Below are 23,738 nucleotides of genomic sequence, written 5' to 3'. Positions count from 1 at the left end.
ACGTCGCCTTCCTCACGGAAACCTGGATGAACGCCTCCTCAGCCCCCGACATCGCCATCGCCATCCCGGACGGGTACAAGATCACCAGGAGGGACCGCGCCAACCAGACCATCGTACACAAGAACACCATCCGCATCACGACCAACTCCGACGACACCCTCACCGCCGCTGAACACCTCCACTTCCAGATACACACCGACCCCAAGACAACCCTCAGAGGCACCCTCATCTACAGACCCCCGGGACCACGCACACAATTCAGCAAAGACATAGCAGACTTCATCAGCCCGCACGCCCTCCCCTCCGCTGACAACATCCTCCTAGGGGACTTCAACTTCCACCTGGAGAACAACAACGACACCAACACCACCACCCTGCTGGACTACCTCGCCAACCTCTGACTCAAGCAACCGGTGAACACCCCCACCCACCACCCAGCCACAGGCTTGACCCCGTCTTTCCCATCCAGCAAGCACATCTCCTTCAGCCACTCCACCGGACTTCATTGGACGGACCACAGCTGCGTCCACTTCAGCTTCAGAAGAACCACGAACCACCACCACCCGCAACAGGCTCCCCGCAGGAGCTGGAACAAGATCCCAGACGACCAGCTCACCACCTGCCTCAGCCAGAACACTCCCGCCAGCACAACTTACCCCAACGAAGCAGACATCAACCTCACACAGTAGATCACAATCTGCGCTGACTACCTCGCACCATTGAAGACCCATCCCAGCAGACCCGGCAGCAAGAAAGCCTCCTGGTTCACCAATGAGCTCAAGAACTCCAAGAAGAACTGCTGCACCCTCGAGAAAGCCTGGAGCAACAACCAGATCACAGACAACATGACTGCCCTCAAGCACGCCATCCGCAAACACCACCAGCTGATCCGCACCACCAAGAAGACAGCGTTCAAGGAACGACTGGACAACAACGCCCACAACAGCAAGGAACTCTTCAACATCATCAAAGAGCTCTCCAACCCTAGTGCCGGAAACAACGATATCACTCCTTCGTAAGACCTCTGCGACACCCTCGCCTCGTTTTTCCACAGCAAGATCGCCGACATACACAACAGCTTCGACGCACAGACCACGCACCCTACCACCGAGCCAACGCCCCCCCACCAACACCCTCTGCGCCTGGACTCCGGTCAGCACTGAACACACCACCCTCATGATGAACACCATCCACTCCGGATCACCAACCGACCCCTGACCCCACCACGTCTTCAACAAGGCCGACTCCATCATAGCACCCCAACTCCGGGACATCATCATCACTTCCTTCAACACTGCCACCTTCCCGGAGAGCAGGTAGCACGCCGAGCTCAGCGCCCTCCTGAAGAAACCAACAGCGGACCCCACCGATCTCAAGAACTACCGTCCCATCTTGCTCCTCCCTTTTCCTACCAAGGTCATCGAGAAGACCGTCAACAGTCAGCTGGCGCCTTCCTCGAGAAGAACGGATCCCTCGACCACTCGCAATCCGGCTTCCGTGCCAACCACAGCACCGAGACTGCCCTCATCGCAGCCACAGACGACATCAGGTCCCTGCTCGACAACGGAGATACAGCGGCCTCATCCTCCTGGACCTCTCCGCAGCATTCGACACGGTCTGCCACCGCACCCTAATGCAGCGCCTCAACAACATCGGAATCCAAGAGAAGGCACTGGAATGGATCATCTCGTTCCTCACCGGAAGAACCCAGAGGGTCCGTCTGCCCCCGTTCAGATCCGAAGCCACCGAAGCCATCTGCGGCGTACCACAAGGATCCTCACTCAGCCCCACCCTCTTCAATGTCCACATGAGCCCCCTCGCAGCCATTACTTGCCAGCACAACCTCAACATCATCTCCTACGCCGACGACACCCAGCTGATCCTCTCCCTCACTAACAACCCCGCCACCGCCAGAACCAACCTACACGAAGGGATGAAAGACGTCGCTGAATGGATGAAGAACAGCCGCCTGAAACTGAACTCAGACAAGACGGAAGTCCTCATCTTGGGATCATAGCCCTCCGCCTGGGACAACTCCTGGTGGCCGCCTGCCCTGGGCACCGCCCCCAAGCCAACGGACCACACACGTAACCTAGGCTTCATCCTGGACACCTCCCTCTCAATGACCAGACAAGTCAACGCCGTCTCGTCGTCATGCTTCAACACCCTGCGTATGCTCCGAAAGATCTTCAATGGATCCCCACTGAAACCAGGAAGACGGTCACCCAGGCACTCGTCACCAGCCGACTGGACTACAGGAACACCCTCTACGCTGGAACCATAGCCAAACTTCAGAAAAGACTCCAACGCATCCAGAATGCCTCCACTCGACTCATCCTGGACATCCCCCGACACGGCCACATCTCCGGACACCTGAGAGACCTGCACTGGCTCCCCGTCAGCAAGAGGATCACGTTCAGACTCTTCACCCACGCACACAAGGCTCTCTACGACCTGGGACCCAGGTACCTCAACAACCGCCTGACCTTCTACACTCCCACCCGCCAGCTACGTTCCACCAGCCTCGCCCTCGCGGCCGTTCCACGCATCCGCAGAGTCACCGCCGGAGGAAGATCCTTCTCCTACCTGGCAGCCAAGACATGGAACTCCCTCCCCATACACCTACGACGGACCCAGAACCACCTCTCCTTCAGGAAGCAACTCAAGACCTGGCTCTTCGAGTAGTACAGACCCCCCCCCCACCAAGCACCTTGATACCCCTCCGGGTGAGTAGCGCGCTATACAAATGCTATGATTGATTGATTGATTCAGTGTGCAAATGTGCAAAGTATCGGTTTTTAAAACAGTTTCAAGCCTGTTAACGATATAGCATTAATGTTGGATTTCAACACATAAAATCTTTATCTTTAAAATCTAGCTCCACCCAGCTAGCAGCGCCGCCTTAGCACAAGCAGTCTTACCGCGTCCACTGCACGTGCGCTTTTGCATCGGGTTTAGTAGTGTTGCCAGCGGAAAGACTAGTCCGCAACCCACTCTCACCCTGATGTGTCCAACTCCCCCCTAATATGTCCGCCCAGAACTGCTTTACGCTCAACAGCACTTGCCGAGTCGGACCGAGGCGTAGTTGGTGAGGACTGAGCAAAACTAGGTGAGCGCAGGTGTGCAAAAATGCAATTTATCAGTTTGAAACAATTTTCAAGCGTCTTGGCAGGCAGCAGCAATTTTTCAGTGTGCAAATGTGCAAAGTATCGGTTTTTAAAACCGTTTTCAAGCCTGTTAACGATATAGCAGAGGGTGGTGGTGCAGCTGTATCGTGCACAGCTAAGGGTGCCACCCAGGGTTGGATTGCGATCAAAAAGCGTCTGAGCACCCACAAAGAAAGTGGCCTACATTTGTGCATTGTTATTTTTGCAAAACGTTGTTTCAGTGTTCTAAGTAGTAAAAAAGAAGGGAGGGGGTTCTAAACAAGGCATGTTTCTTAACTTCACTGAGATAAAAAAAAGTGCAAATGTTGCCTGGCCTCTTTGTGCAACGAATAGTTCATACCGGTGAACCACACCTTAACATGATTGAAGCCACATCTGCTCAGGCCCTCTGCCCTTGCTCAAGCTGCAGACATTAAAGTGACCAGCCAAAGTCAGCTTTTTGCATCAATGGATCGGTCCAGTGGGGGACTGGCAATTCAACCTATTGCCACTTGGTGAAAGTAGGGTAACAGAGGTCCATCTGCTTCCAGCTACAGGCCTCTAGATAGGCTTCCCAGTCCTGCATTGGGCCGCTGGCGGCATCTGAACAAACTGACTAACATGTTGCCCCAAAAAATCAACACACAGCTGCAACTCAGATACCAGCCCATTGTACAAATGCCCGCCTTACCAATCTGGCCCTCTTGCCAACTTTCAACATCCTGTAAATTTCCAGGCAGGAGTCTAAAGTACAGCTTTATAAGAAAACGTCTGTATTCATTTTTAACATGGCCTTTCCTTGTTTACTTTAATTAACACTGGGGGTCATTGAGGCAGCTGTCAAACACCTTTAAAGTGTTTCTTTTTATATTTATTGTTTACATGGTCAACTAATAAGGGAAAAAATACCGGCGTTATGTGATTTTTTCAATTATTCTACCATCTGGGGCATTAAAATCCAAGTCAGGACGGTTAAAACCTGGCCATGTAGCAACCCTATGCACAGCACAGAGAGGGGAGAATGCCCTGGACCATTCGCGACTGCCTCTCGACCCCACACTTCTCTATATTTCACTTCTACAACTATAAGCTGTTTAAAGAAACTGATTGGGATGGGCACCTTCCGCAATACACAGCACGTAAAGGGCTGCCACGAACGGCTCCAATCACTGATCCTGCAAGGAGAAAGAGGTTAGCTGAGATCCAATCAGGCACACTCTGGGTGTGGTATTCTATTGGCTGCGTGTGACAGCACAGGATGAGAACAGGAGTACAGGGTAGGAAATTGGTATTTGTTGGTGAGAAATGCGATGTGAGCTCAATAGCTGATTTGCGGCAGCGTTCTGAGTGCTCACAGTTAGGCGGACAATTCCTTGAATGGGTTAATCTAACTTGCAGTGTGTGGCACTTGGGGTGGCCGCCTGAGAGGTGCAGATCCAAGGTGATACCCAAGTGTGCTTGATGAACCCCGTGTGAAATTTCCTGTTGAGCTCATGACAGGGCTTGTGGAACAAGAGCCTGCTGGAGGGGTTGATTGAACCCCACGGTGCTGAGGTTTCAGCTGATACTGAGATTAACATACCTTCCTTCTCTGTTTTCCAGGGTTCAAGCTGAATAAAAAAATCATGCAGGTTCTGGTACCTCGTTACTCCGACACCGCACTGGGGGTCGACTTCGATAACTTTGTCTGCTGCCTGCTTCAGCTGGAGGCCATGTTAAGTGAGTGCTTTTTTAGGAAGTTCAACCTTGGGAATCGAAGGACACTCTTTGTCCTGCTTACTCCCTTCTGACCTCTTTGTTGATGAGTCCTCTTCTCACACTCTGCTTCTATATCGTAATTCTTCATGCTTGAGGTCCCTCTGGCCTTCTGTGCTGATATGGCTGGCAAAAGTCTCTGTCATTGTGCACAGCACAACGTGTGTCAGGCTCTTGACCTGCTCTTACAACAAAACTAATTGTTCCCCTGTTTGCTTTAGTACTCTTCAATTTCATCGCCAAAGACGACAGTGAAATATCCGCCATCGGCCTGGCAGAGGTGAGCTGCTTGGAGCACCTACTTCTATTTCCACTTAGCACATGAGCACATGAAGGCAGTGATGAGTGGCATTAGGTGCCTAACCATAGTAGGAAGAAAGGATTGTGCATGACTGTGCCTTTGAGTGGACCTGTTTTCTATCAAATTTCCAGGTATGTCCAATGTATGGAAAGGAAGACTAGGACTATTCCAGATTTTCAGGATATCCATATATCATGAATTGACATACATTGAGTCAAAATACACATACAAGTTGAATCTTCAAGTTTACGGTAGAAGTGGCTACAAAAGAAGCCCTATTATAAGCACTGCTTAGAATATACATAAAGGACGAAGTCTGCAATCATACAAGAATAAGGTTATGCTTAAGCATATCATAAGACTGCAATAGGATCCTGTAGATCAGGAGTGCCCAGAGTCTGCCCAAGAGCGTTGCATCATTGCCAGATATTCACAAAAGCAAATGTGTGTGAACAGCAATTCCATTTTTACTTTATATCTATATTTCTTTTGAGAATTTCCTGAACATGTGGCATGGTTTGGGATCTTCTGGACTTATGAGCAACAAGAAACTGACTAAAATGTAAAGACTATCAGACTCCTGTTCCTACGCATTGACAAAGTGTGATGACTAGGGATCACTTACAGATAGGGCAAATGTAAGTATGTAGTAATGGAAAACCACATTATGCGACAGGGTTGGCCAAATGAAATTTAGTTACTTACCTGTAACTGTAGTTCTCTAGTATTGGGACATTTCATACATTCAAATGTTTGAATCATTCCATGCCATAGAAGTGGGAGTACCACAGTACAACAACTTCAACGAATGAACACCAGACTCCGAAACTACTTTCTCCTCCAACAACGCCAGCTAACCCATCATCTCCGACTGGACCCCAGCCACCACGAAGACACTGAATCAACCATGAAAGGAGCACCCACTGACCCCTGCCCTTCGCACATTTTCCACAGAGCCACCATCGCACCGGAACTACGACGCACCATCAACACCACCTTCAAAACCGACATTTTTCCTGATGACTGTAAACACGCAGAAGTCAAGCCCCTGCTCAAGAAGCCCACGGCAGATCCTTCGGACACCAAAAACTACCGACCCATCTCCCTCCTCCCCTTCGAGGACAAAGTCACAGAGAAGACCGCCAAAGTCCAACTAACAAAATTCATCGAAGAGAACTCCATCCATTTACCCTTCCCAATCCAGATACCGCAGCAATTACAGCACTGAGACCGCTCTACTCGCAGCCACCTCCTCCGCCCCTTCCTCACTACCAACACCCAAAGAATCAGACTGCCGCCCTTCCTCTCGGAACCCACCCTTCCTCCCTCCTACCCCCACGGACCATGCATGGAACCTCAGCATCGTATTTGTACTCTACTCCTCCCTCTCCATGACCCGACAGGTCAACGCTGGTGCGGCCACCTGCATCCTTAGCAAGACCATCAAATGGATCCCCCAAATCAAGAAAGATTGTCCCCCAAGCACTCATAAGCAGCCGACTAGTCTACGAAATGCCCTTCATGCCGGAATCAACACTTCTCTGCTCCGCAAACTCCAGACCATACAGACACCACAGCCAGACTCGGCATCCCTCGACTAGAACACAATACCCAACACCTGCGAGACCTCCACTGGCTCCCCGTCGAGAAGAGAGTAACCTTCAAGACATTCACCCACGCCTAGAAATGCCTCCATAACACCGGATCCCAATACCTCAACAAGAGAATCTCCTTCCACGTACCCAAGAGAAACCTCCGATCTGCTGATCTCGCACTCGCTTGACTCCCGCGCATCCGCAGAGCCAGAACAGGTGGAAGGGCCTTCTCCTACATTGTGGCCAAGACCTGGAACGAGCTCCAGATCGACATCAGACGCACCCCCTCTCTGCACATCTACAGGAAGACCCTCAAGACCTGGCTCTTCGACTAACCAGAGCTGCTTAACCCCCTCCCCCCAGAGCCTTGAGACCCTCATGGGTGAGTAACACGCTTGACAATTCCCTGATTGATTAACTATTAGAAAGCAATGTGTATTACTACAAGAGACTATAATGACAATGAACTATAGGTTTTAGAGCCTATCTATATCTTTTTTTGAAAAAAGGACCACAGTATGAACTTTAGCCAGTCAGACGACAGCACCCTCTAGAATACTCAAAAGAGAGATTAACAGCTAGATTCATCATTGTCCCGTTTTGCGAGTCCTTAATAGCGATTATTAAGGAATCGCTATTAAGGACTTGCAAAACGGGATTCATGTAGGAATCGCTAAATAAATTGCAATTCGTACACATTCCTTATTTGCGATTAGCAAATTGATAATCGCAAATAAGGAATAACTCCCCATTCATTCCTATGAATGAATGGGGCTAAAGGCCCATAGGAAGGAATAGGGAGTTATTCCTTATTTGCGATTAGCAATTTGCTAATCGCAAATAAGGATGCGATTTCAAGGGTGCCAGGGGTGTCCAAAGGACACCCTGTAGCACCCCTGAAATGTAAATTTAGACTTATGTTGCGCACACACATGTCCAAAGGACATGTGTGTGTGTAACATACAACTGAGAAAAATGCACAAAAGTGCATTTTTCTCAGTTATCGCTATTTACCACGAAGTCAGACTTCACGGTAAATAGTGGCATAAAATAGCGAAATCGCAATATTTTAATGGTTCATGAATAGCATTTAAGGAATCTCAAATTGAGATTCCTTAAATGCGATCGCAATTTGAAAAATCACAATTTTTTGCGATTTTTCAAATTGCGAGTTCATGACCCATTGATGAATTCCAAATGCCATTTTTGCAGGCGCAAACGGCCGAATTCAGCGATTCGCACCGTTTGCGCCCGCAAAAATGCTTGATGAATCTAGCTGTAAATCCCTCAGGTTTCCTAGCACAAGTACAATAGTCTAGCATTAAATAAACGGGGAGTCTCTCAGCGGAGGAGGGTCGGTCACATGTCAATCAATGAAAGATACCAATCCTGGCAAACTACAATTACAGGTAAGTAACTAATTTTCTTCGCCAGTATTCGATCTTTCATGGATTCACATACTGGAATTGCAATAGTTAGCAATAAATCAAGTCAACAACCATAAAATTCTACACAGCGGATGGTGGGAAAGAAAGGTATGAAAAGGCTCACCTCATTAAAACAGTTGTCTCATCACCGCTAGTCCCACAGCTGGTTCAATCTTCTCAGTTGCATCCAAGCAACAAGACCTCATGAATGTGTGTCTGCTGGACAATGTTGCTGCTTGGCAAATGGGCTGGATGGGTACACCAGCAAAGAGAGCTGTAAAGGTGGGCTTTAACCTTGTCTTGCAATGATTTCCCTGCTTGCCCGAGGCAAAATTGGACAGTAGATGCAATCCGTCTGGCAATGGTCTGTTTAGAAACTGGGGGACCTTTCCTGAGATTGGCATGAGCAACAAATTGAGACATTGCTAGATATCTAAGGAATGCAATGATTTGGCTGCAACAGTTTGAGGATTTGGAAAGAACACCCACAGAATTACTGGCTCATTCAAGTGGAAGTCTGAAGGGACTTTGGGGATAAACACTGGATTGTTCCAAAGTATTACAGTGTCTGACTAGAATTAGAGGAAAGGTTCCTTAATGGTAAATGCCTGAATGTCACTCACTCGTTTGGCAGATGTGAGAGTTACAAAAAGCGTAGTTTTCCAAGTGATGTTCTTTAATTCTGCTTTGTGAATGGGCTGAAATGGTGTTCTCATAAGCTGTCCTAGCATCGCATTAAAGAACCACAATGGCAAAGATCTCCACAGCTGAGGAATTGTTTTATAATTCTGTTAGACCATAAAGAAAGGGCATTACCGGATCACCTAAATCTGGAAATTGCTGCCAGATGCACTTTGATGGAAGGATGAGTCAAGCTGGATCTTGCCAGATGGAGTAGATACGGGAGAATTTGCTCCAATGGCTATGTAAAAGGATGGACCTTAGATCCAACACACCAGAGGCATAAGCGTTTCCATTTGAGTTTATAAGTTCTGTTTATAGTGTCAGTTCTTCCTTTGGAAAGTATTTTCATGCAGTCTGAATGAATATCTAACCTGGCAAAATCATTGAACTCAGGTGCAAGGCCGATAAATGTAGTGATGCCGGTTTGGGATGATTAGTCTGGCCCTGGTTTATGGTCAGTAGAGCTAGTATTGGTCTAAGAAGAACATGAGATTGTTCCAACAGGAGCTCCATAAACAAGAACTGACTGGGCCACTTGGGAGCAATGAGGAGAACTTGTCAAGGCTCTCTCTTCATTTTGCTGAGCAACCTCGGGTTCAATGGGATCGGGGGGAAAAGCATAAGCATAGATTCCTGACCATCTCATTGAAAAAGCATTCCCCCATGCTCCCTTTTGGAGATGCTAACTTGCGAAGAATTGGCATTTCTTGTTCATTTTTGTCTAAACCAAGTCTAAGTTTGGCTTGCCCCAACCGTGGAAAAGGTTGCCTAGAATGTGTTGGTCAAGCTCCCATTTGTGGCAGGTAATATTGGTTCTGCTAAGCGAGTCTGAGGATATTGGAAACTCTTGGCACATGTTCCGCTCTGAGCGTATCTGATGTTGAAGAGCCCCATTCCAGATGTTTTGAACTTGATGAGATAGCGCTGGTGAGTGTGCTTCCCCCCTGCTTGTTGATATAAAACATGCTTCCAGGAATGCATCAGATGTTATGACGTACTGGGACACTTATGCCAGGTATGATAGACCTCTGGATAGGTTTGATGTTTGTGTCCACCTGATCATGGCTTTGGCCATTGTTGGAGTTATCTGAATGACATTGTTGAACGACCCCTGAGTCTGTAGCCATTGTTGTCCAATTCCAGTTGACTTGGATGCATTTGTAGACAGCAAAGTAATAATAGGAAAATACCGAACAGATTTCTTGGTGGGCTCTCTAAAATCACAGAGGAAACAATCTGCTTTTTTAGTGAGAAGTTGAAGTTAAAACCTTTTAGCCACCCTTTCCACGAGTTTATGGAAGCTGCCAATACTGGTGGAGGTGCTGGGAGGATGAAGGGGGGGCAAGAATTGGGATAAGATAGTCATCCCGCTCATTTGGAAATGAGGCAGTGCCTCTTATTTCTCCCTCTTCTCTGTCTTTATCAGTAGAAGGGGCAGCATCTGCTTGGGGGTCAGCCAGAGTATCCACTAATCTTGTTAGAGGAGTTGAAGGTATAGCAAGCAGTCGTAATGACTGCGGGAGCGAAGTAGAAATTTGTGAAAATTGCATCATTTTGTTGTTGTTTGCGGGATAGGATTGGTGGTCGAAGATGTTGGAAACCTGTGGTAATAATCTTGGAGCATACTTTACAAACTGCTTACAAGAGACATAGGTGTTTGAATGGAGGGTTCCTGTAGTTGTTGACCTTGCATTGAATACTCTTCTTGTTATTGTTCAGAGTGATTTCTCACAGTACAGTAGAGTTCCTCATGATATTGCTAGTCATCGTCATCAAACCCCGACATTTTACATTAAGTTGGGCTGGACTATGAGCCATTCTAAAGGGCCTTCCTTAATCAGAGTCATCCTCATCATCCAATAGGAGTGCTGGTGGGTAAGGCTTTACTTTACATGGAGAAGTGTTGGCTCAAAGAATTGTCTCTGTAGAACACTTATCCCCAAAAGTGATTAAGAATAATGGAGGAAATGCAGGTTTTAGAGCTATTTTTGTTTTCAACGTATTCGATTGATCTATAGTGAAGGATTCTTTGGACTCCCTCATCGACAGTATCATACTCGACGAGCCCACTGTGGACGGTATCATCGCCAATTGCTCTATCTTTGCTGGTATTATCGTTATCTGCTGCGGCGAAACCTTTAAATAGTGGGATGTTGGCAATGACAGTGTCGTTGACGGGAACGTAATTATCGACATTAACGCAACCAGGTACGTCCACGGTAAAGTCTTGGTCAACGGTGGTTTTAGTATTACCGTGTTATGATCGTTGTGGATGACAATGTTGAAGAGGAAACGGTCATAGGCGAAGATGCTGTGGTAAACGTCAACGTTAAGGTCATCGTTGTAATCATAGACACTGTCATCGACAAAGTGGTCGTCGACAGCCGTTGCTTGACAAGAACATAAAGGTAGAACTAGAAGGCTTCTCAGGGATCTGGTTGTCGAGCTGAGCTTCTATAAGGGAAGGATTATTAGGCTCAGAATGAATATTTTCTGAGGCAATCTTTTCTGTTTTTGAAGGACAGTCCACATGCCTCTTTAAGTAGCCAGAAGTGGTATGGTGAGACTTTTTTACCACTTTAGAAGGTGGCTCTCAGGAGACTTTCTCAGCAGATCTATCTCGCTTGTGAGACTGATCACTTTCCTCCTCAGATAAAGGGCAATCCCTTGTGAGGTCGAGCGACAGCGTGCATGCGCTGTCTGCAAGACCTATTGTCATCACTAAAACCATTCTATTCCCACCTCCTACTTACTGTTGGCTTCTACCACCATCATTCTTCTTTTAAGCCTCCTGTTTCGTTGTAGCAGCCGATACCTCACTTCCTTTCAGCTGAAGAGCACCGATAAAGTACAGTGTTCATTCGCATGCCTGCTTTATCTCCCATTTGGGAGAACTTATATTTTTAATTGATTCTTACCTCGTTGTTGCATGTTTCCTTTTACTTTGTCTTACCTTTTAACTTACATTGGGCAATTTGAAGGTTTGCTCTTAGCTTCCTGCCGCAATGACCTATTCACAGCTGATGCCAAACAGGAGGCTGCTCAGAGCATTTGTGATGCAATAGGTCTCGTATTAGTCAAAATGCGAGCTATTGACATCGCAAATTTTTCTTTCATTTCAAAGTATGCCAGCAGTACCATAATTCTTGCCCTGCTGCTGTTTAGGAAGTAGCCTCCATTTTACTTCATGCTGGTAGTATGATTGTTTCCGTGGATTCTGTCATTCATGGTACATGTCCCTATATATTGGATGGCCTGATTTAAAAAAAAAAAACAGAGCATGGAAGCAGACAAAAAAGCAGGACTACACATTTGTAGTGACTTCAAGGCATGGACTGACATAATTGATAACATTTTCCAAACAAGAAGACCGACAAAACGTGTATGATTCAATGCAACTTTGACAAAAAGTGATGTAAGTTGTTAACTTATTTTGCGTTTCAACGTATGGCAGCAGTAGCATAACAAACAAAGAAATTAATTTCACAAAGAAAAGGGCCTAGTACCATAGGCTGTTACTTGGTGTCCCTGGTCCTGCACCCTTTCCTTTGTGAAAGAAGTTTATTTGTGTATTTTGCTACTGCTGGCATAATCTGAAATGGAAACACGCATTTGCAATGGAACAGGTTTCGCATTTACCCGAGTTTGAGCTATTGGCATTTTAAATGATAATGCCTTTTATTCATGTTTTGGTTTTTGAAACATAAATAAAAGGCATTGTCATTTACAATACCAATAGCTTAAACTTGCATTTAAATTTTGGGAGCCATGATAAAAGTCTATCAGCCTGATACATCATAGACCCGTTTTGCGAGTCTATAATAGCGATTCATAAGGAATCGCTATTACAGACTCGCAAAACGGGATTCATGTAGGAATCGCAAAAAGATTTGCGATTCCTACACAATCCTTATTTGCGATTAGCAAATTGCTAATCGCAAACAAGGAATAACTCCCCATTCATTCCTATGGGCCAAAAGGCCCATAGGAATGAATGGGGAGTATTCCTAATTTGCGATTAGCAATTTGCTAATCACAAATAAGATAGCGATTTAAAGGGTGCCAGGGGTGTCCAAAGGACACCCTGTAGCACCCCTTAAATGAAAATTGAAACAGGTGTTGCGCACACACATGTCCAAAGGACATGTGTGTGTGCAACATGCAACTTAGAAAAATGCTTTTAAAAGCATTTTTCTAAGTTTTCGCTATTTACCACGAGGTTTGACCTCACGGTAAATAGCGGGCCGAAATTGCGAATTCGCAATTTTTTAATGGATGATGAATTGCATTTAAGGAATCTCAAATAGAGATTCCTTAAATGTAATTCTTCGCAAAATTGCGACATCGCTATTACCGATTTTTGCATTTGGGATGATGAATCCCAAATGCAAAAATAGAGCTCGCAAAGGGCCAGATTCTCAGAATCTGGACCTTTGCGAGCCAATTTCGGCTTGATGAATCAGGCTGTGACTTCTCTATCTTTTAAGGTCTTCTGAGAAAAGGTGAGGCAGATTTTGCAGTCTCTCACCTTATGTTCCGGATGGAGGCAATATATACAATCCTTTTAAGGGTCATCCTCGTGGATCCTCTATTTCCCCACGTGAGTCACAGGATCTGAATAATCTTTTTTTGGTTGGTTGGGACATGCTGTTCAGCCAGAGTATGTAGATATTTGAAGTAAATTCTTTTGAAGATCTGGGTGAAAAACCAGTAGATTGAGTAGAGCTCAAGGAGACTCCCATAACACGAAGTGCAGTAGAAAATCTGAAGGATTCAGGCTCTCTTGGGAGTTTTCTAGAAGGTGGCGTTGCCAGATAGGCTACATTTCATACTTTGGTCCTTTTTTAAAAAAGAACACAGATAGGCTATAAAACCAATGGTTCACTGGCGTTATAGTCTATTGTAGTAATACACAATGCTTTATTATAGTACCGTAGGACTCAGACTTTGATGACGGGGTATGATTCAAGCATGTGAATCCATGAAAGATCCAATACTGTTGAATATCCGGTAACAAAAGACAAACATATGTGTCATAATTTGGCACATTCTGTGAGAGGTTTATTTAGCTATTTTGGCATTTTAACACATAATAATAATACATAGGAAAATGCTTCACCTCAGTAATACCAGACTACAGCTGCCACCAAGTTCATGATGAGCAAAGGATCTGTAACTGTGCGACACCGCGTGTGGTTCTTTTTACTTTTTTTAGTAACTTTTGATCCATTTGAGATAGAACTATCCGCACAACCAATGCATTATATGGTGGATTATTAGGCAGATGCTTAAGAGCCAAATGCAGGAAACACAGCAGCGGCACCACGGAATAATTCCAGTGGCCCTACATATGGGACGCAAAGATGAGGCACTGGAGAATACCCAGCGACAATATTGAACTGAACCAAGTTTTTAGACAAGGATTGAAACCTAAAATAGTTATAATCATTCAGGCCAATAGGGGTACAATTGTGCTACGGTTCATGGTAAAGGAGGATTTATATTGGACAAAGAGTTTGCATCTTTAAACAACATTAGCAATCAGACAATGTGGATGAGGGAAGGGCCAAGTCACAGTGATGGTAGGTATTTTAAAGTTGCTGTACAATGTTGTGTCTTCTCCACTGGGAAGTGTTAGGGTAGTTGCTGATGTACTGATCACATGTTGGTGTGTTTTTGCCTTCTCAGTGGCTGAGGCTGACCATGCGTGGTTGAAAAGCGAGAAGTGGTGCGCCTGCCAAGACCACAACATGGCTCTATCCTGTGCGTCCTACAATTGCCTCTCTCCTGTTCCTGAAAACAAGAGGACAAAAATAATCTTTGCCCTATTATAACCACTATTTCTCCCCTGACTTGTCTTATTCTGCAAAACGCCGCCTTCCTGTAGAGAATCATTGCATATTTCTGTAGTGCCTTCATGCTTTTAATCGCCACCGTCCCTGCAAAAAGAGGGGGGGGAGGCAAGCTTCTAACCCCAGGACATGGGGCCAGCTCATAATGTGAATTGTATTTTGGGGCTTTGTACGGTAGTCTTTAATTTGAAGGGTGGGAGGAACGAAGTGGATAGAGATTTTATTTGGGGTAGGGGTGGAGTTAGTAGAGTTAGCTGCTTTGTTTAAGTCATGGCAAAAAGCATTGATGAATAATGTCACTAATGGCCGTCAGTAATAAATAATTGCCTGTTTTATTCACAAGTTGGTCTTGCCTGAAATTATTGAACTCAGTTAGCAAGGTCATGCACCTAAGGTGAGGACACCTAAGATAACAAGTTGGTTTTGCTTAATTAGCGTTCTCAGTTGGCTGGAAGTCCTCATAGCACACATGAGCTCTGTGTCTTTCTCAGCATGGCTTTAAACCAAAATGGATGCCTCTTTTGTCTTCTGTGTTTGGTGGACTTGTAAACAGTGGAGCAGGAACCAAGGGTGCAGGTGGTGCTGCAGCACCCCCATAAAACCTGAAAGAGTTTATATAGAGAATGAATAATAAAGAGCCCCTTCAAATGTGTTTTCTTTATTGCAACAATGGTTTTGTTTTCAAAAACAGATTTTGACATATTGGGCTGATTTACTGGTCAGCACACCCCAAGCTAACATTCGTTCCAGCACCAATGGGAATGTACACCGAGATACACTTTATTTTTTTAACACTATTGTTACACATTGGGAAATGCTCTGCTCGTTGTGAAAGAGTCCACTGTGGTGGCAAAAGCAGCCCCATAACTAATGCATATGAAGTCACATTTCCATTTCACATACACGTTTTAAATGATGCATTGGGCAGTTGTAGGCAGACCTTTCATACTGCCTTTGGATATGCACAGGATGCTATTTATATAGCTCAATCAAAGTGTGAACTTACTTCTTTATCATCACTCAAAGTTTATTTCTGGATGACGAAATGTTTACCCCAATAAAGTTTCTGATTCAAAATCAAATAGTTTATGAGGGTATAGATACATGTGTGTGCGTGTGTGTTCGTAGCATGTGTTGCTGCAAATACACAGCCTACTCCTTCCGTCTAGTGTTGGGCTCAGACATTTGCAGGCTGCAAGGTGTGCTTCAAGTCACAAGGTATAGTAGGACTCCTCCGTTGGAACGGCACCTGGTGGCCTCCAGACCCGAGACCCACACCCATCTCACATACAGCTATTATTCGTACAAGGACACTATTGGGAACAAGCCAGGCCCAGGTAAGGTACCTCACAGTCATGGTCTAGCGCTACGGGGCCAAGAGGTAGGGCGCACCACTGCCCTGCCCTTCCATCCATTGTCTAGCACTGCAAGGCCCAATTCCAACTTTGTGAGGCCTAGGAGAAGGAGGCCTACTACTCTGTGTCTCACAGCCATGGTATTTTGCTGAAAGGTTAAGGAGATGGACCCCTCCTGCACTAAGCTACATAGCTATGGGCTAGCTCTGTGAGGCCCAAGGTAGGAGAGCCCACTGCTCCTGCTTGGCCCATGAAAGTGTGTGCTTGACCCAATTCGTCCAGCACTCGACAATGCATATCGGCATGCTTACGGTTTCTGGATTAGCCCTCTCTGTTCAAGTGACCAGTTGTGACTCATTCCATGAAAGGACTGTAACAATAATATGTTTCCTCTAAAACCCTTCAATATTCTCGATGGGACCTCATGTTAATTTTAATGATTTTGATATGCTCATCAGACATAGCCAAGAGGTGCAGAGGACAATGATCAAAACAGTCTATTAAGTGGTCATTAAATCGCCAAAGTGAGATTCAGGCGCTCTCTGAGCACCCCCTTACACCAACATTTTCCAAGACAAAGTGGTTCTCTGCACCATGGCTCTTACGTACCAACTGTGGTGATACCCATCCACATCAGCCAGACTACCAAACTGCTGACATTCTTTGCTCCACCGCACCCATCTACAGCCCCTGCGTGGAGGTCTACGGTTATGTTATGTTATGTTAGGAGGTTTTTGTAAAGCGCACTATCACCGTAGGTTTCCTGGCGCTGATTGGGATACTGAGAAAGGCAGATTAGAGTTTATCCAGATTGGGGGAAAAGCCAGGTTTTAAGGGACTTACGGAAAAGGATGAGTGATGTGACAGATTTAAGAGAAAAGGGAAGAGAATTCCAGAATGTAGGGGCAAGATATGAGAAGCTTCGGCCTCCCATCCTTGTAAGCTTGAAGGGTGGGATGACCAGGAGGTGAAGATGAGAGGATCTGAGAGTGCGGGGGGGGGCAGTAGGGGGTGGTAAGAGATTTCAGAAAACTAGGTAATCTACTTTGCTTCTCAGCTGCATTCGCACAGATACATTTTCACAATCCATGATCCCATACTTTGTCCCTTGGGGAAGTACATAAAGGAAGATGCCAGGTGTAACCCCTGCAGGTTCTCCCTCACATTTGCCAATAAAACAGTAAACAGGTCTCTGAAGGACAATACATATACAACTACCATTAAACTGTGTAGCATTAACTGTGATGCCATCATGCTGATACCCTTGATGTCATCATGGATCAATTACTAGATATAAATGTAAATTGATACTTGTATAGCGCACTACTCACCCGCAAGGGTCTCAAGGCGCTTGTACGAATACCGCTGTGTAACCCGTCCTGGCTTTCCCTGTGAGGTGTCCACTCCTGGGCACTCCCAGGGTGAAGGCCAGGCATCCTTAGCGTTGTGGGGGCCATTGTGGAGATTAAGCAAGCTATTGCCCAGAGTTGCAGAGTGGGACTCCATGATTGGAATAGGCACCGAGGCGAGAATTATCAGGTTCGTGGAATTTTGAGCCCAAGACCCGCCGAGGCGGGAAATTGAACCCTGGTCCCGGGCTAGACCTCTGCATCAGGGTCTGCCGGTCTAACCATTGAGCCACACTATATTGTTTCCTACAGAAACCTGGCTAAACCAGACTACACATGCTGAATCAGCATTAGCTCTTCCTTCAGGTTACTGCATCAAAGGATGTGGCAGACCCATGGGGGACAGCCAACTGCAATTATTGACATCCTTCTACTTGGTGTAGTGTGACATCATGCTCTATCCCAGGCTGTAAAAGGATGCTGCCTAAGCTTTATTTTAATCAAAAGTTTACCTTTTCGGATCTTTTGCTTGATAGACGCCGAGATCCACTCAAACATTTCAGGGACAGATTAATAGATTACTCTTCTCAATTGGTACTAAAGCAATCGATTTTAATATTATTGGTGATTTAAATTTACATTGCGATTACAATAATGGCAACTATGCAATTGACTCAACTAGTGGTGGATATGAAGCATACAGCGGGATGTCTTTTGGATCCTGTCTTTTCTAACCTATCCAAGCATCAATATCCACCCCCACCCCTGTGACATAGTCAGACTATTATGTGTTGCCCATTATTATCAACATCCCTAGAGGGGCGCTCTCGACTTAACAATTTTCATCTCCTGGGCTGCCCTGAGCGGTAGGACCGCTCCAAAGTAGAGCTTTTCCAGGCAGACTGGTTAACCACTACAGTTTTGGTCAACCAGATTCCAAAGTTTTTTTTCCATTGAGAGAGCACCCAGGGTTCCTGGTCGCCCTCCTCCATCTCCAGTGATAGCATGCCTGCTCAACTTTAAAGACACGGATCTCTTACTGCAATAATTCAGAGCATAAGGCCCCTAGACCTATAACAGAAATAACATCACGGTGTAACTGGACTACACAGCAGAGGTCCAGAGAATCTGCAGCACCTTTGGAGCATTCAAGGCACAGCTACGCACTCAGGGATTGACATATATATTACTTTTTCCTGCCAAGCTTAGGGTTGTGGATGCTGACACAACACATTTCTTCCCCTCTCCGTAAGAGGCGTGAGCTTGCCCTCCAAGTGGTAACAAGACTATCTGGGATGGATTGGAGCTGATTCGCTGGGCTGGTCCGAGGGGTGGCACAGGCGCCGATTGCGCCAACCCCGATCTCACCCCTATGAGGAACAAGCCTGCTAAGGAATGGGTACAGGTGGTAGCAGAGGTCTGCCTACACAGTGCCAAAAGAATTCAGGTCCCGGCCCCAGATATGGATCAAGAATCAGTGAGTTCTGTGACCTCAGATGTGGAGTCCACGATTGGGCTGGGAAGATCGCCCTGAGGGGAGGCCCCAGCTCTGTAACTTTCCATTGCTGGTGAGTGTAATAGCCTGAGTTCATTTACGATGGGGATGGATGGGGGGGGGGGGGGGGGGGGGGGGGGGGGGGGGGGCGGGATCTGCATATCCCTTGACACATATGCTTACTATGTTGGAAACTCTGTACTATATGAACTCCCAGGAGGACCAGATTGTTCCAGGTTCTGCTGTCACATAGTTCTTGGTCCAACCCTCCAGATGCTTCTGCAAGGACTGTTTGGCACTAAGAACACGTTTTCGTTATTTATTAAACTGTTGAGGACTTTGTGTCACCATTCCTCTTAGCATCCAAGCCAAGAGTGAGGTAGTTATTGTTATGTTAAAGTTTTTGGTTTTTGCTAGGATTGGGCAGAGCAGCACTTGTGAATATATGGCACTGGTAAGTGACACGGAGAGAGGGTGCAATAAAAGGTCTGGGCCTCGGGCAGGTACACCATGCACATGGCTACCACATACAATATCCTGGCCCGATAAGGCGACACAGGATATATGTGTACTTTAGGCGTAGGCACAATCATATTGCTTGCCTCCAGGAGACACACCTTATGGCCACAAAGCTAGACAAAGTATCCAGGCACTGGAGGGAACAGGTATTTGGCACAGGATATTCCGCCTATGTTTGGGCCCAGATTCAAAAGTGCACCACGTGCAGAGTAGACCCCGATGCCCACTATGTGCTATTAGGAGGTGCACCAGATAGTCTGCCTCTCAGTGGTCTCATTGTATGCACCAAACATTCTACAGGGCGGTTTACTTCACTCGCTTTGTCACTGGCCCTGCCTTTGAATTCTCTGGCACTGAGATTATGGGGAGGGGATTTCAATTGTGTGCACAACGTCGACATGGATCGCTTAATACTTCCCCTCCCGGGGGCATTGGGCCTCCAAGTGACTAGGCACTTTAGGCAATAGACAACTGCAGCGCAGCTACATGATATCTGGCAGATGGGTCACCCGGGGGAGGCAGAATACTCACACTATGCTCCAGGCCACCAGGTACACACTAGGTTTGATTATATCCTCTGCAATGCAGAGTTATGGCCTCGGGTGATCAGTTCTGAATACTAGGGCCAGACACCGTCTAGCCACAGCCCTTTCAAAGTTGCCTTTTGCTGAGGAGAGGTCAGGGCGCAGATACCAAATTGATGACTGCAAACAGAGACCCTTCTCGACACAGCATATTGGGACACCAGGTCGGGATCATTTAGAAGTGAGTTCTTATTGCCCATTATAAGTGTTCAACATTGATTATGTTATGTTATGTTATACTTTCTTATATAGCGCACGGCTGCCCCAGCAAAGGGGGGTCCCGGCGCTTGATCAGAAGAGAGAAAGTAGACATAGCCAACAGACAGAGCACAGCAAAACCAATTACTGACAGAAAAGGTGTGTCTTAATGGCCTTTCTAAAGGCCAAAAGATCATTTAGATTCCGGATCTGTATTGGAAGAGCGTTCCAGAGTATTGCAGCCAGATAGCGGAAGGAACGTCCTCCCGTCAGAGCTAGCTTAACCCGAGGAACCACAGCCAGACACTGTCCCATCAATCTAAGAGCTCTTTGAGGGGAGTACTTTGTCATCAAAGGGCAGAGCCTAGGAGGAGAGTCCATTTTCAGAATCTTAAAAGCGAGACACAAAGTCTTGAAGTGGATTCTTTTGTCGATAGGAAGCCAGTGTAGCTTTTAGAGCGTATCAGATACTGATTTAAACCGGGGGAGTCCAGTCAAGGCACAAGCTGCTGCGTTTTGGACGCGTTGTAGACGAGCCTTCTCCGTCTGGTTGGTTACCAGAAACAGAGAACTTGCGTAGTCCAGTCTTGAGAGGATTGTAGACTGCACCACAAGCTGACACGTAGGCAGATCAAAAATTTTTAGTATTGGCCTCAGATTACGCAGGAGTCCAAAACACATAGCAGCTGTTTTCTCAGTGTGGACCACAAAACTTAGTGAGGAGTCAAACCAAACTCCTAGATTTTTAACTTCCTTTTCAGGTTCTGGAAGGTTGCCAAGAATGTCTGGCCACCAGTCCTCACTCCTTGCTGCAGCATTTTTACCGACTACCAACACCTCCGTTTTATCGGCATTAAGCTGAAGATAGTGTGCCGTCAGCCAAGATGTTATTGCAGTCAGGCCCTGTTTGAACTTGTGTACTTTTACCCCGGCTTCGTCACTCAGCAACACCACCAGCTGAGTGTCATCCGCGTATGAAACTATAGATAGGTACCACCGTTTGGCGACCTCAGCCAGTGGTTGGACATACAGATTAAAGAGTGTCGGGCTGAGCGCGAGCCCTGGGGTACGCCTTGTTCAATGCTACATTCTTTAGACAGAAACGGAGGGGTGGAGACCCGAAAAGATCTCTCGGTCAAAGAAGCTTTGAACCATGCCAGGGCTTGTCCCACAATTCCTAACGTTTCCAGTCTATGTAGCAGGACCTCGTGTGACACCGTATCAAAGGCAGCACTGAGATCTAATAAAATCAGTGCTGCCGTCTGCCCGGAATCCAAAATTGTCCGGAGGTGTTCTGTCACACTGAGAAGGGCGGTCTCCGTGCTGTGTCCAGCACGGAAGCCGTGCCGGGAAGCATCCAGAATGTTATGCGACTGGAGATGTTGATTGTAAGTCTTTAAGCAAGGTGCTCGGTAATAGGCTGCTCCCAATGCTTCGGACACTTGCCCACCCTGTGGATTCATTCGCCACGGGACAACTTACTATAGTATGTGTCAATTGTTTCACATTATGGGAACAGTCGAAGAGGCTAAGGAGCTCCCAGTGGCGTCTTCTTAGACTTTGAAAAACCATTCAAAACCCTAGGGAGATTTTATTTGCTGCTAGTGTTAGAGGCCCTAGGGATGAGACCAGTGTTTCTATGGTGGGTCAAATTGCGCCACACACCACCAAGAGCCAGGTTGATAAAATGACACCAAATGTTCCAGCACTTTGAGATCAGCAGAGGCACATACCAGCGCTGTTCATTATCGCCCACAATTTTTGCATTGGCCGTGGAGCTGTCAGCTGAACTACTGCGAGTGGGGGCCCAGACTGAGACATAGTTAAGGGTGGGCGGGCAGCTACGCTCCGCGCATGGAGTGTGCGTAGTGCCGGCTTCTACGCATTTTGCGTAGCAGGCGTAGAATTTGGCACTAGGCACGCTCCGCAGACGGTGCGTAGCTGGCCGCCACCCGCCTCCCTCCCGCCCTCCCTAAATACTTTAATTTAAATGTGTGAACGAATTAAAATGCACTTACCTTGCCCGCAGCTGCCCGCCGCGTCCCCGGGGCTCGCTCTCTTCAACGCTGCCGTCTTGGGTACTGTCATATGGATACTTCGTTACATATATTGTGTTAAGTTAGCATGAGTGCATTACATGTTTAAACAGCCTTTTTTCCTTCGGCTTCAGTTTTGCACACGACACATACTTGTTGTTGTCGCCTTCACCCTAGAAGCGGTGAGGTGGTTTATTTGAGAATAATATGTTATTTCTATGCTATCAGCTTTGCCTGGTACACTTGGTACAACTGTCTGCACACTGAGAGCTGCACACTCTGAAATTAACCTAACACAAGGTTGCTGGGAGGCTTGATCCTCGCACCACATTAGACATAACACAAATAATGTTGATGCCAACATTTTGGGCTCTACGCGGGTTTAAGATAGAGTTACACGGAATGAACGTAGACACTTGGTGCTGCGCATGAAGAGAGCAGGTAGCGGTTGATGTGAACTGCTCCTACTGACATTGAGAGGTATGGGGCCGCCCTGCTAAAACCCGAATGAGACCTTCTTAGATATAATATAATATGCTAGATAGGGTGCGCGAAATATAGGTGATACAGATTTCTATAGAAATTGCATTATAACATGCTAGCACCTTTTGCTTATTATGGATTAGTGACTATGCTGCTGACTCTGATTTTTATAATCTGCATTTTGGTATTATACAAGATACTGCGTTTGAGAACTTTGCATTGAATAATAAATATTTCAAACTTGCACTTGTGTTCTTTGACTCTCAGTTTTGGTTTGAAATGATTATATAACAAAAGAGTGTTCATGTGTTCCACGACTCCTGAGGTATTCTAAAGATCATGTTCTGGTTTGTCTAATACATGGATCATTCCATAATGATCCATGAGACACTGTAGCTAGCTAGGTAACGAGATTTCTGACACTGAGATGAGTTTTTGGATCATCCTAACTCACTGAGGTTCTAGATCTCTATGCACAGTTCTGTGGGAGAACGGAAACCCTGCTACATGGCGCCCAACGGATTGGTTGGCCGTATTTCATGACACTCGAGTAGTATATCATTCATACCTTGACACCTTCATTTCCGTTTCCGGTAAACGGCGGTGTCGGAAAACCTACCTGTTTTTGAAATAGGTCTTTTCAAGCTTGAATTCTTCTACAAAAGGTTTCTTTGAATCACTACCCAGTTGTGCTACAAAGTGTTCTTTGTCTAGTTTTTCTTCTTCCTGTGCTAACATGGCAGTGGAAATAGCGCAGCATAGCCGCGTCGCGGTTCGCGACCACTTGCGGGGTTATAATGTACCCGCGGAAGGCTTAGCTGTGGTTCTAGTAGTGAGTGCGGAACATGCGTACCCGTACGAATTGTTTTATTCCTGGGTGACATTTCCGGAAATAGACGCTAATTCGGGTGTCTACCATTCATACACTGCCACGGATGTACCGGCGGCTTATGCTCCGT

General features: G+C 46.4%; 1 protein-coding gene across 1 annotated transcript in view; it reads left to right on the top strand.

The window, feature by feature from the left end:
- The window catches only part of LOC147706808 (calpain-1 catalytic subunit-like), a 601,296-nt gene extending 580,179 nt beyond the window's left edge, over positions 1–21,117 (top strand). Inside the window, exons 18-20 of the mRNA XM_086925586.1 lie at positions 4,749–4,865; positions 5,123–5,181; positions 21,022–21,117. Coding sequence (XP_086781712.1) covers positions 4,749–4,865; positions 5,123–5,181; positions 21,022–21,117 — 272 coding nt within the window. The remainder of the gene's footprint in view (positions 1–4,748; positions 4,866–5,122; positions 5,182–21,021) is intronic.
- The last annotated feature ends 2,621 nt before the right edge of the window (positions 21,118–23,738 follow it).

This window comes from Lissotriton vulgaris, chromosome 6, assembly GCF_964263255.1.
Source record: "Lissotriton vulgaris chromosome 6, aLisVul1.2, whole genome shotgun sequence".
Taxonomy (NCBI): Eukaryota; Metazoa; Chordata; class Amphibia; order Caudata; family Salamandridae; genus Lissotriton; species Lissotriton vulgaris.
The sequence above is the reverse complement of the archived record's forward strand: the minus strand, read 5'-3'. Positions and strand labels throughout refer to the sequence as shown.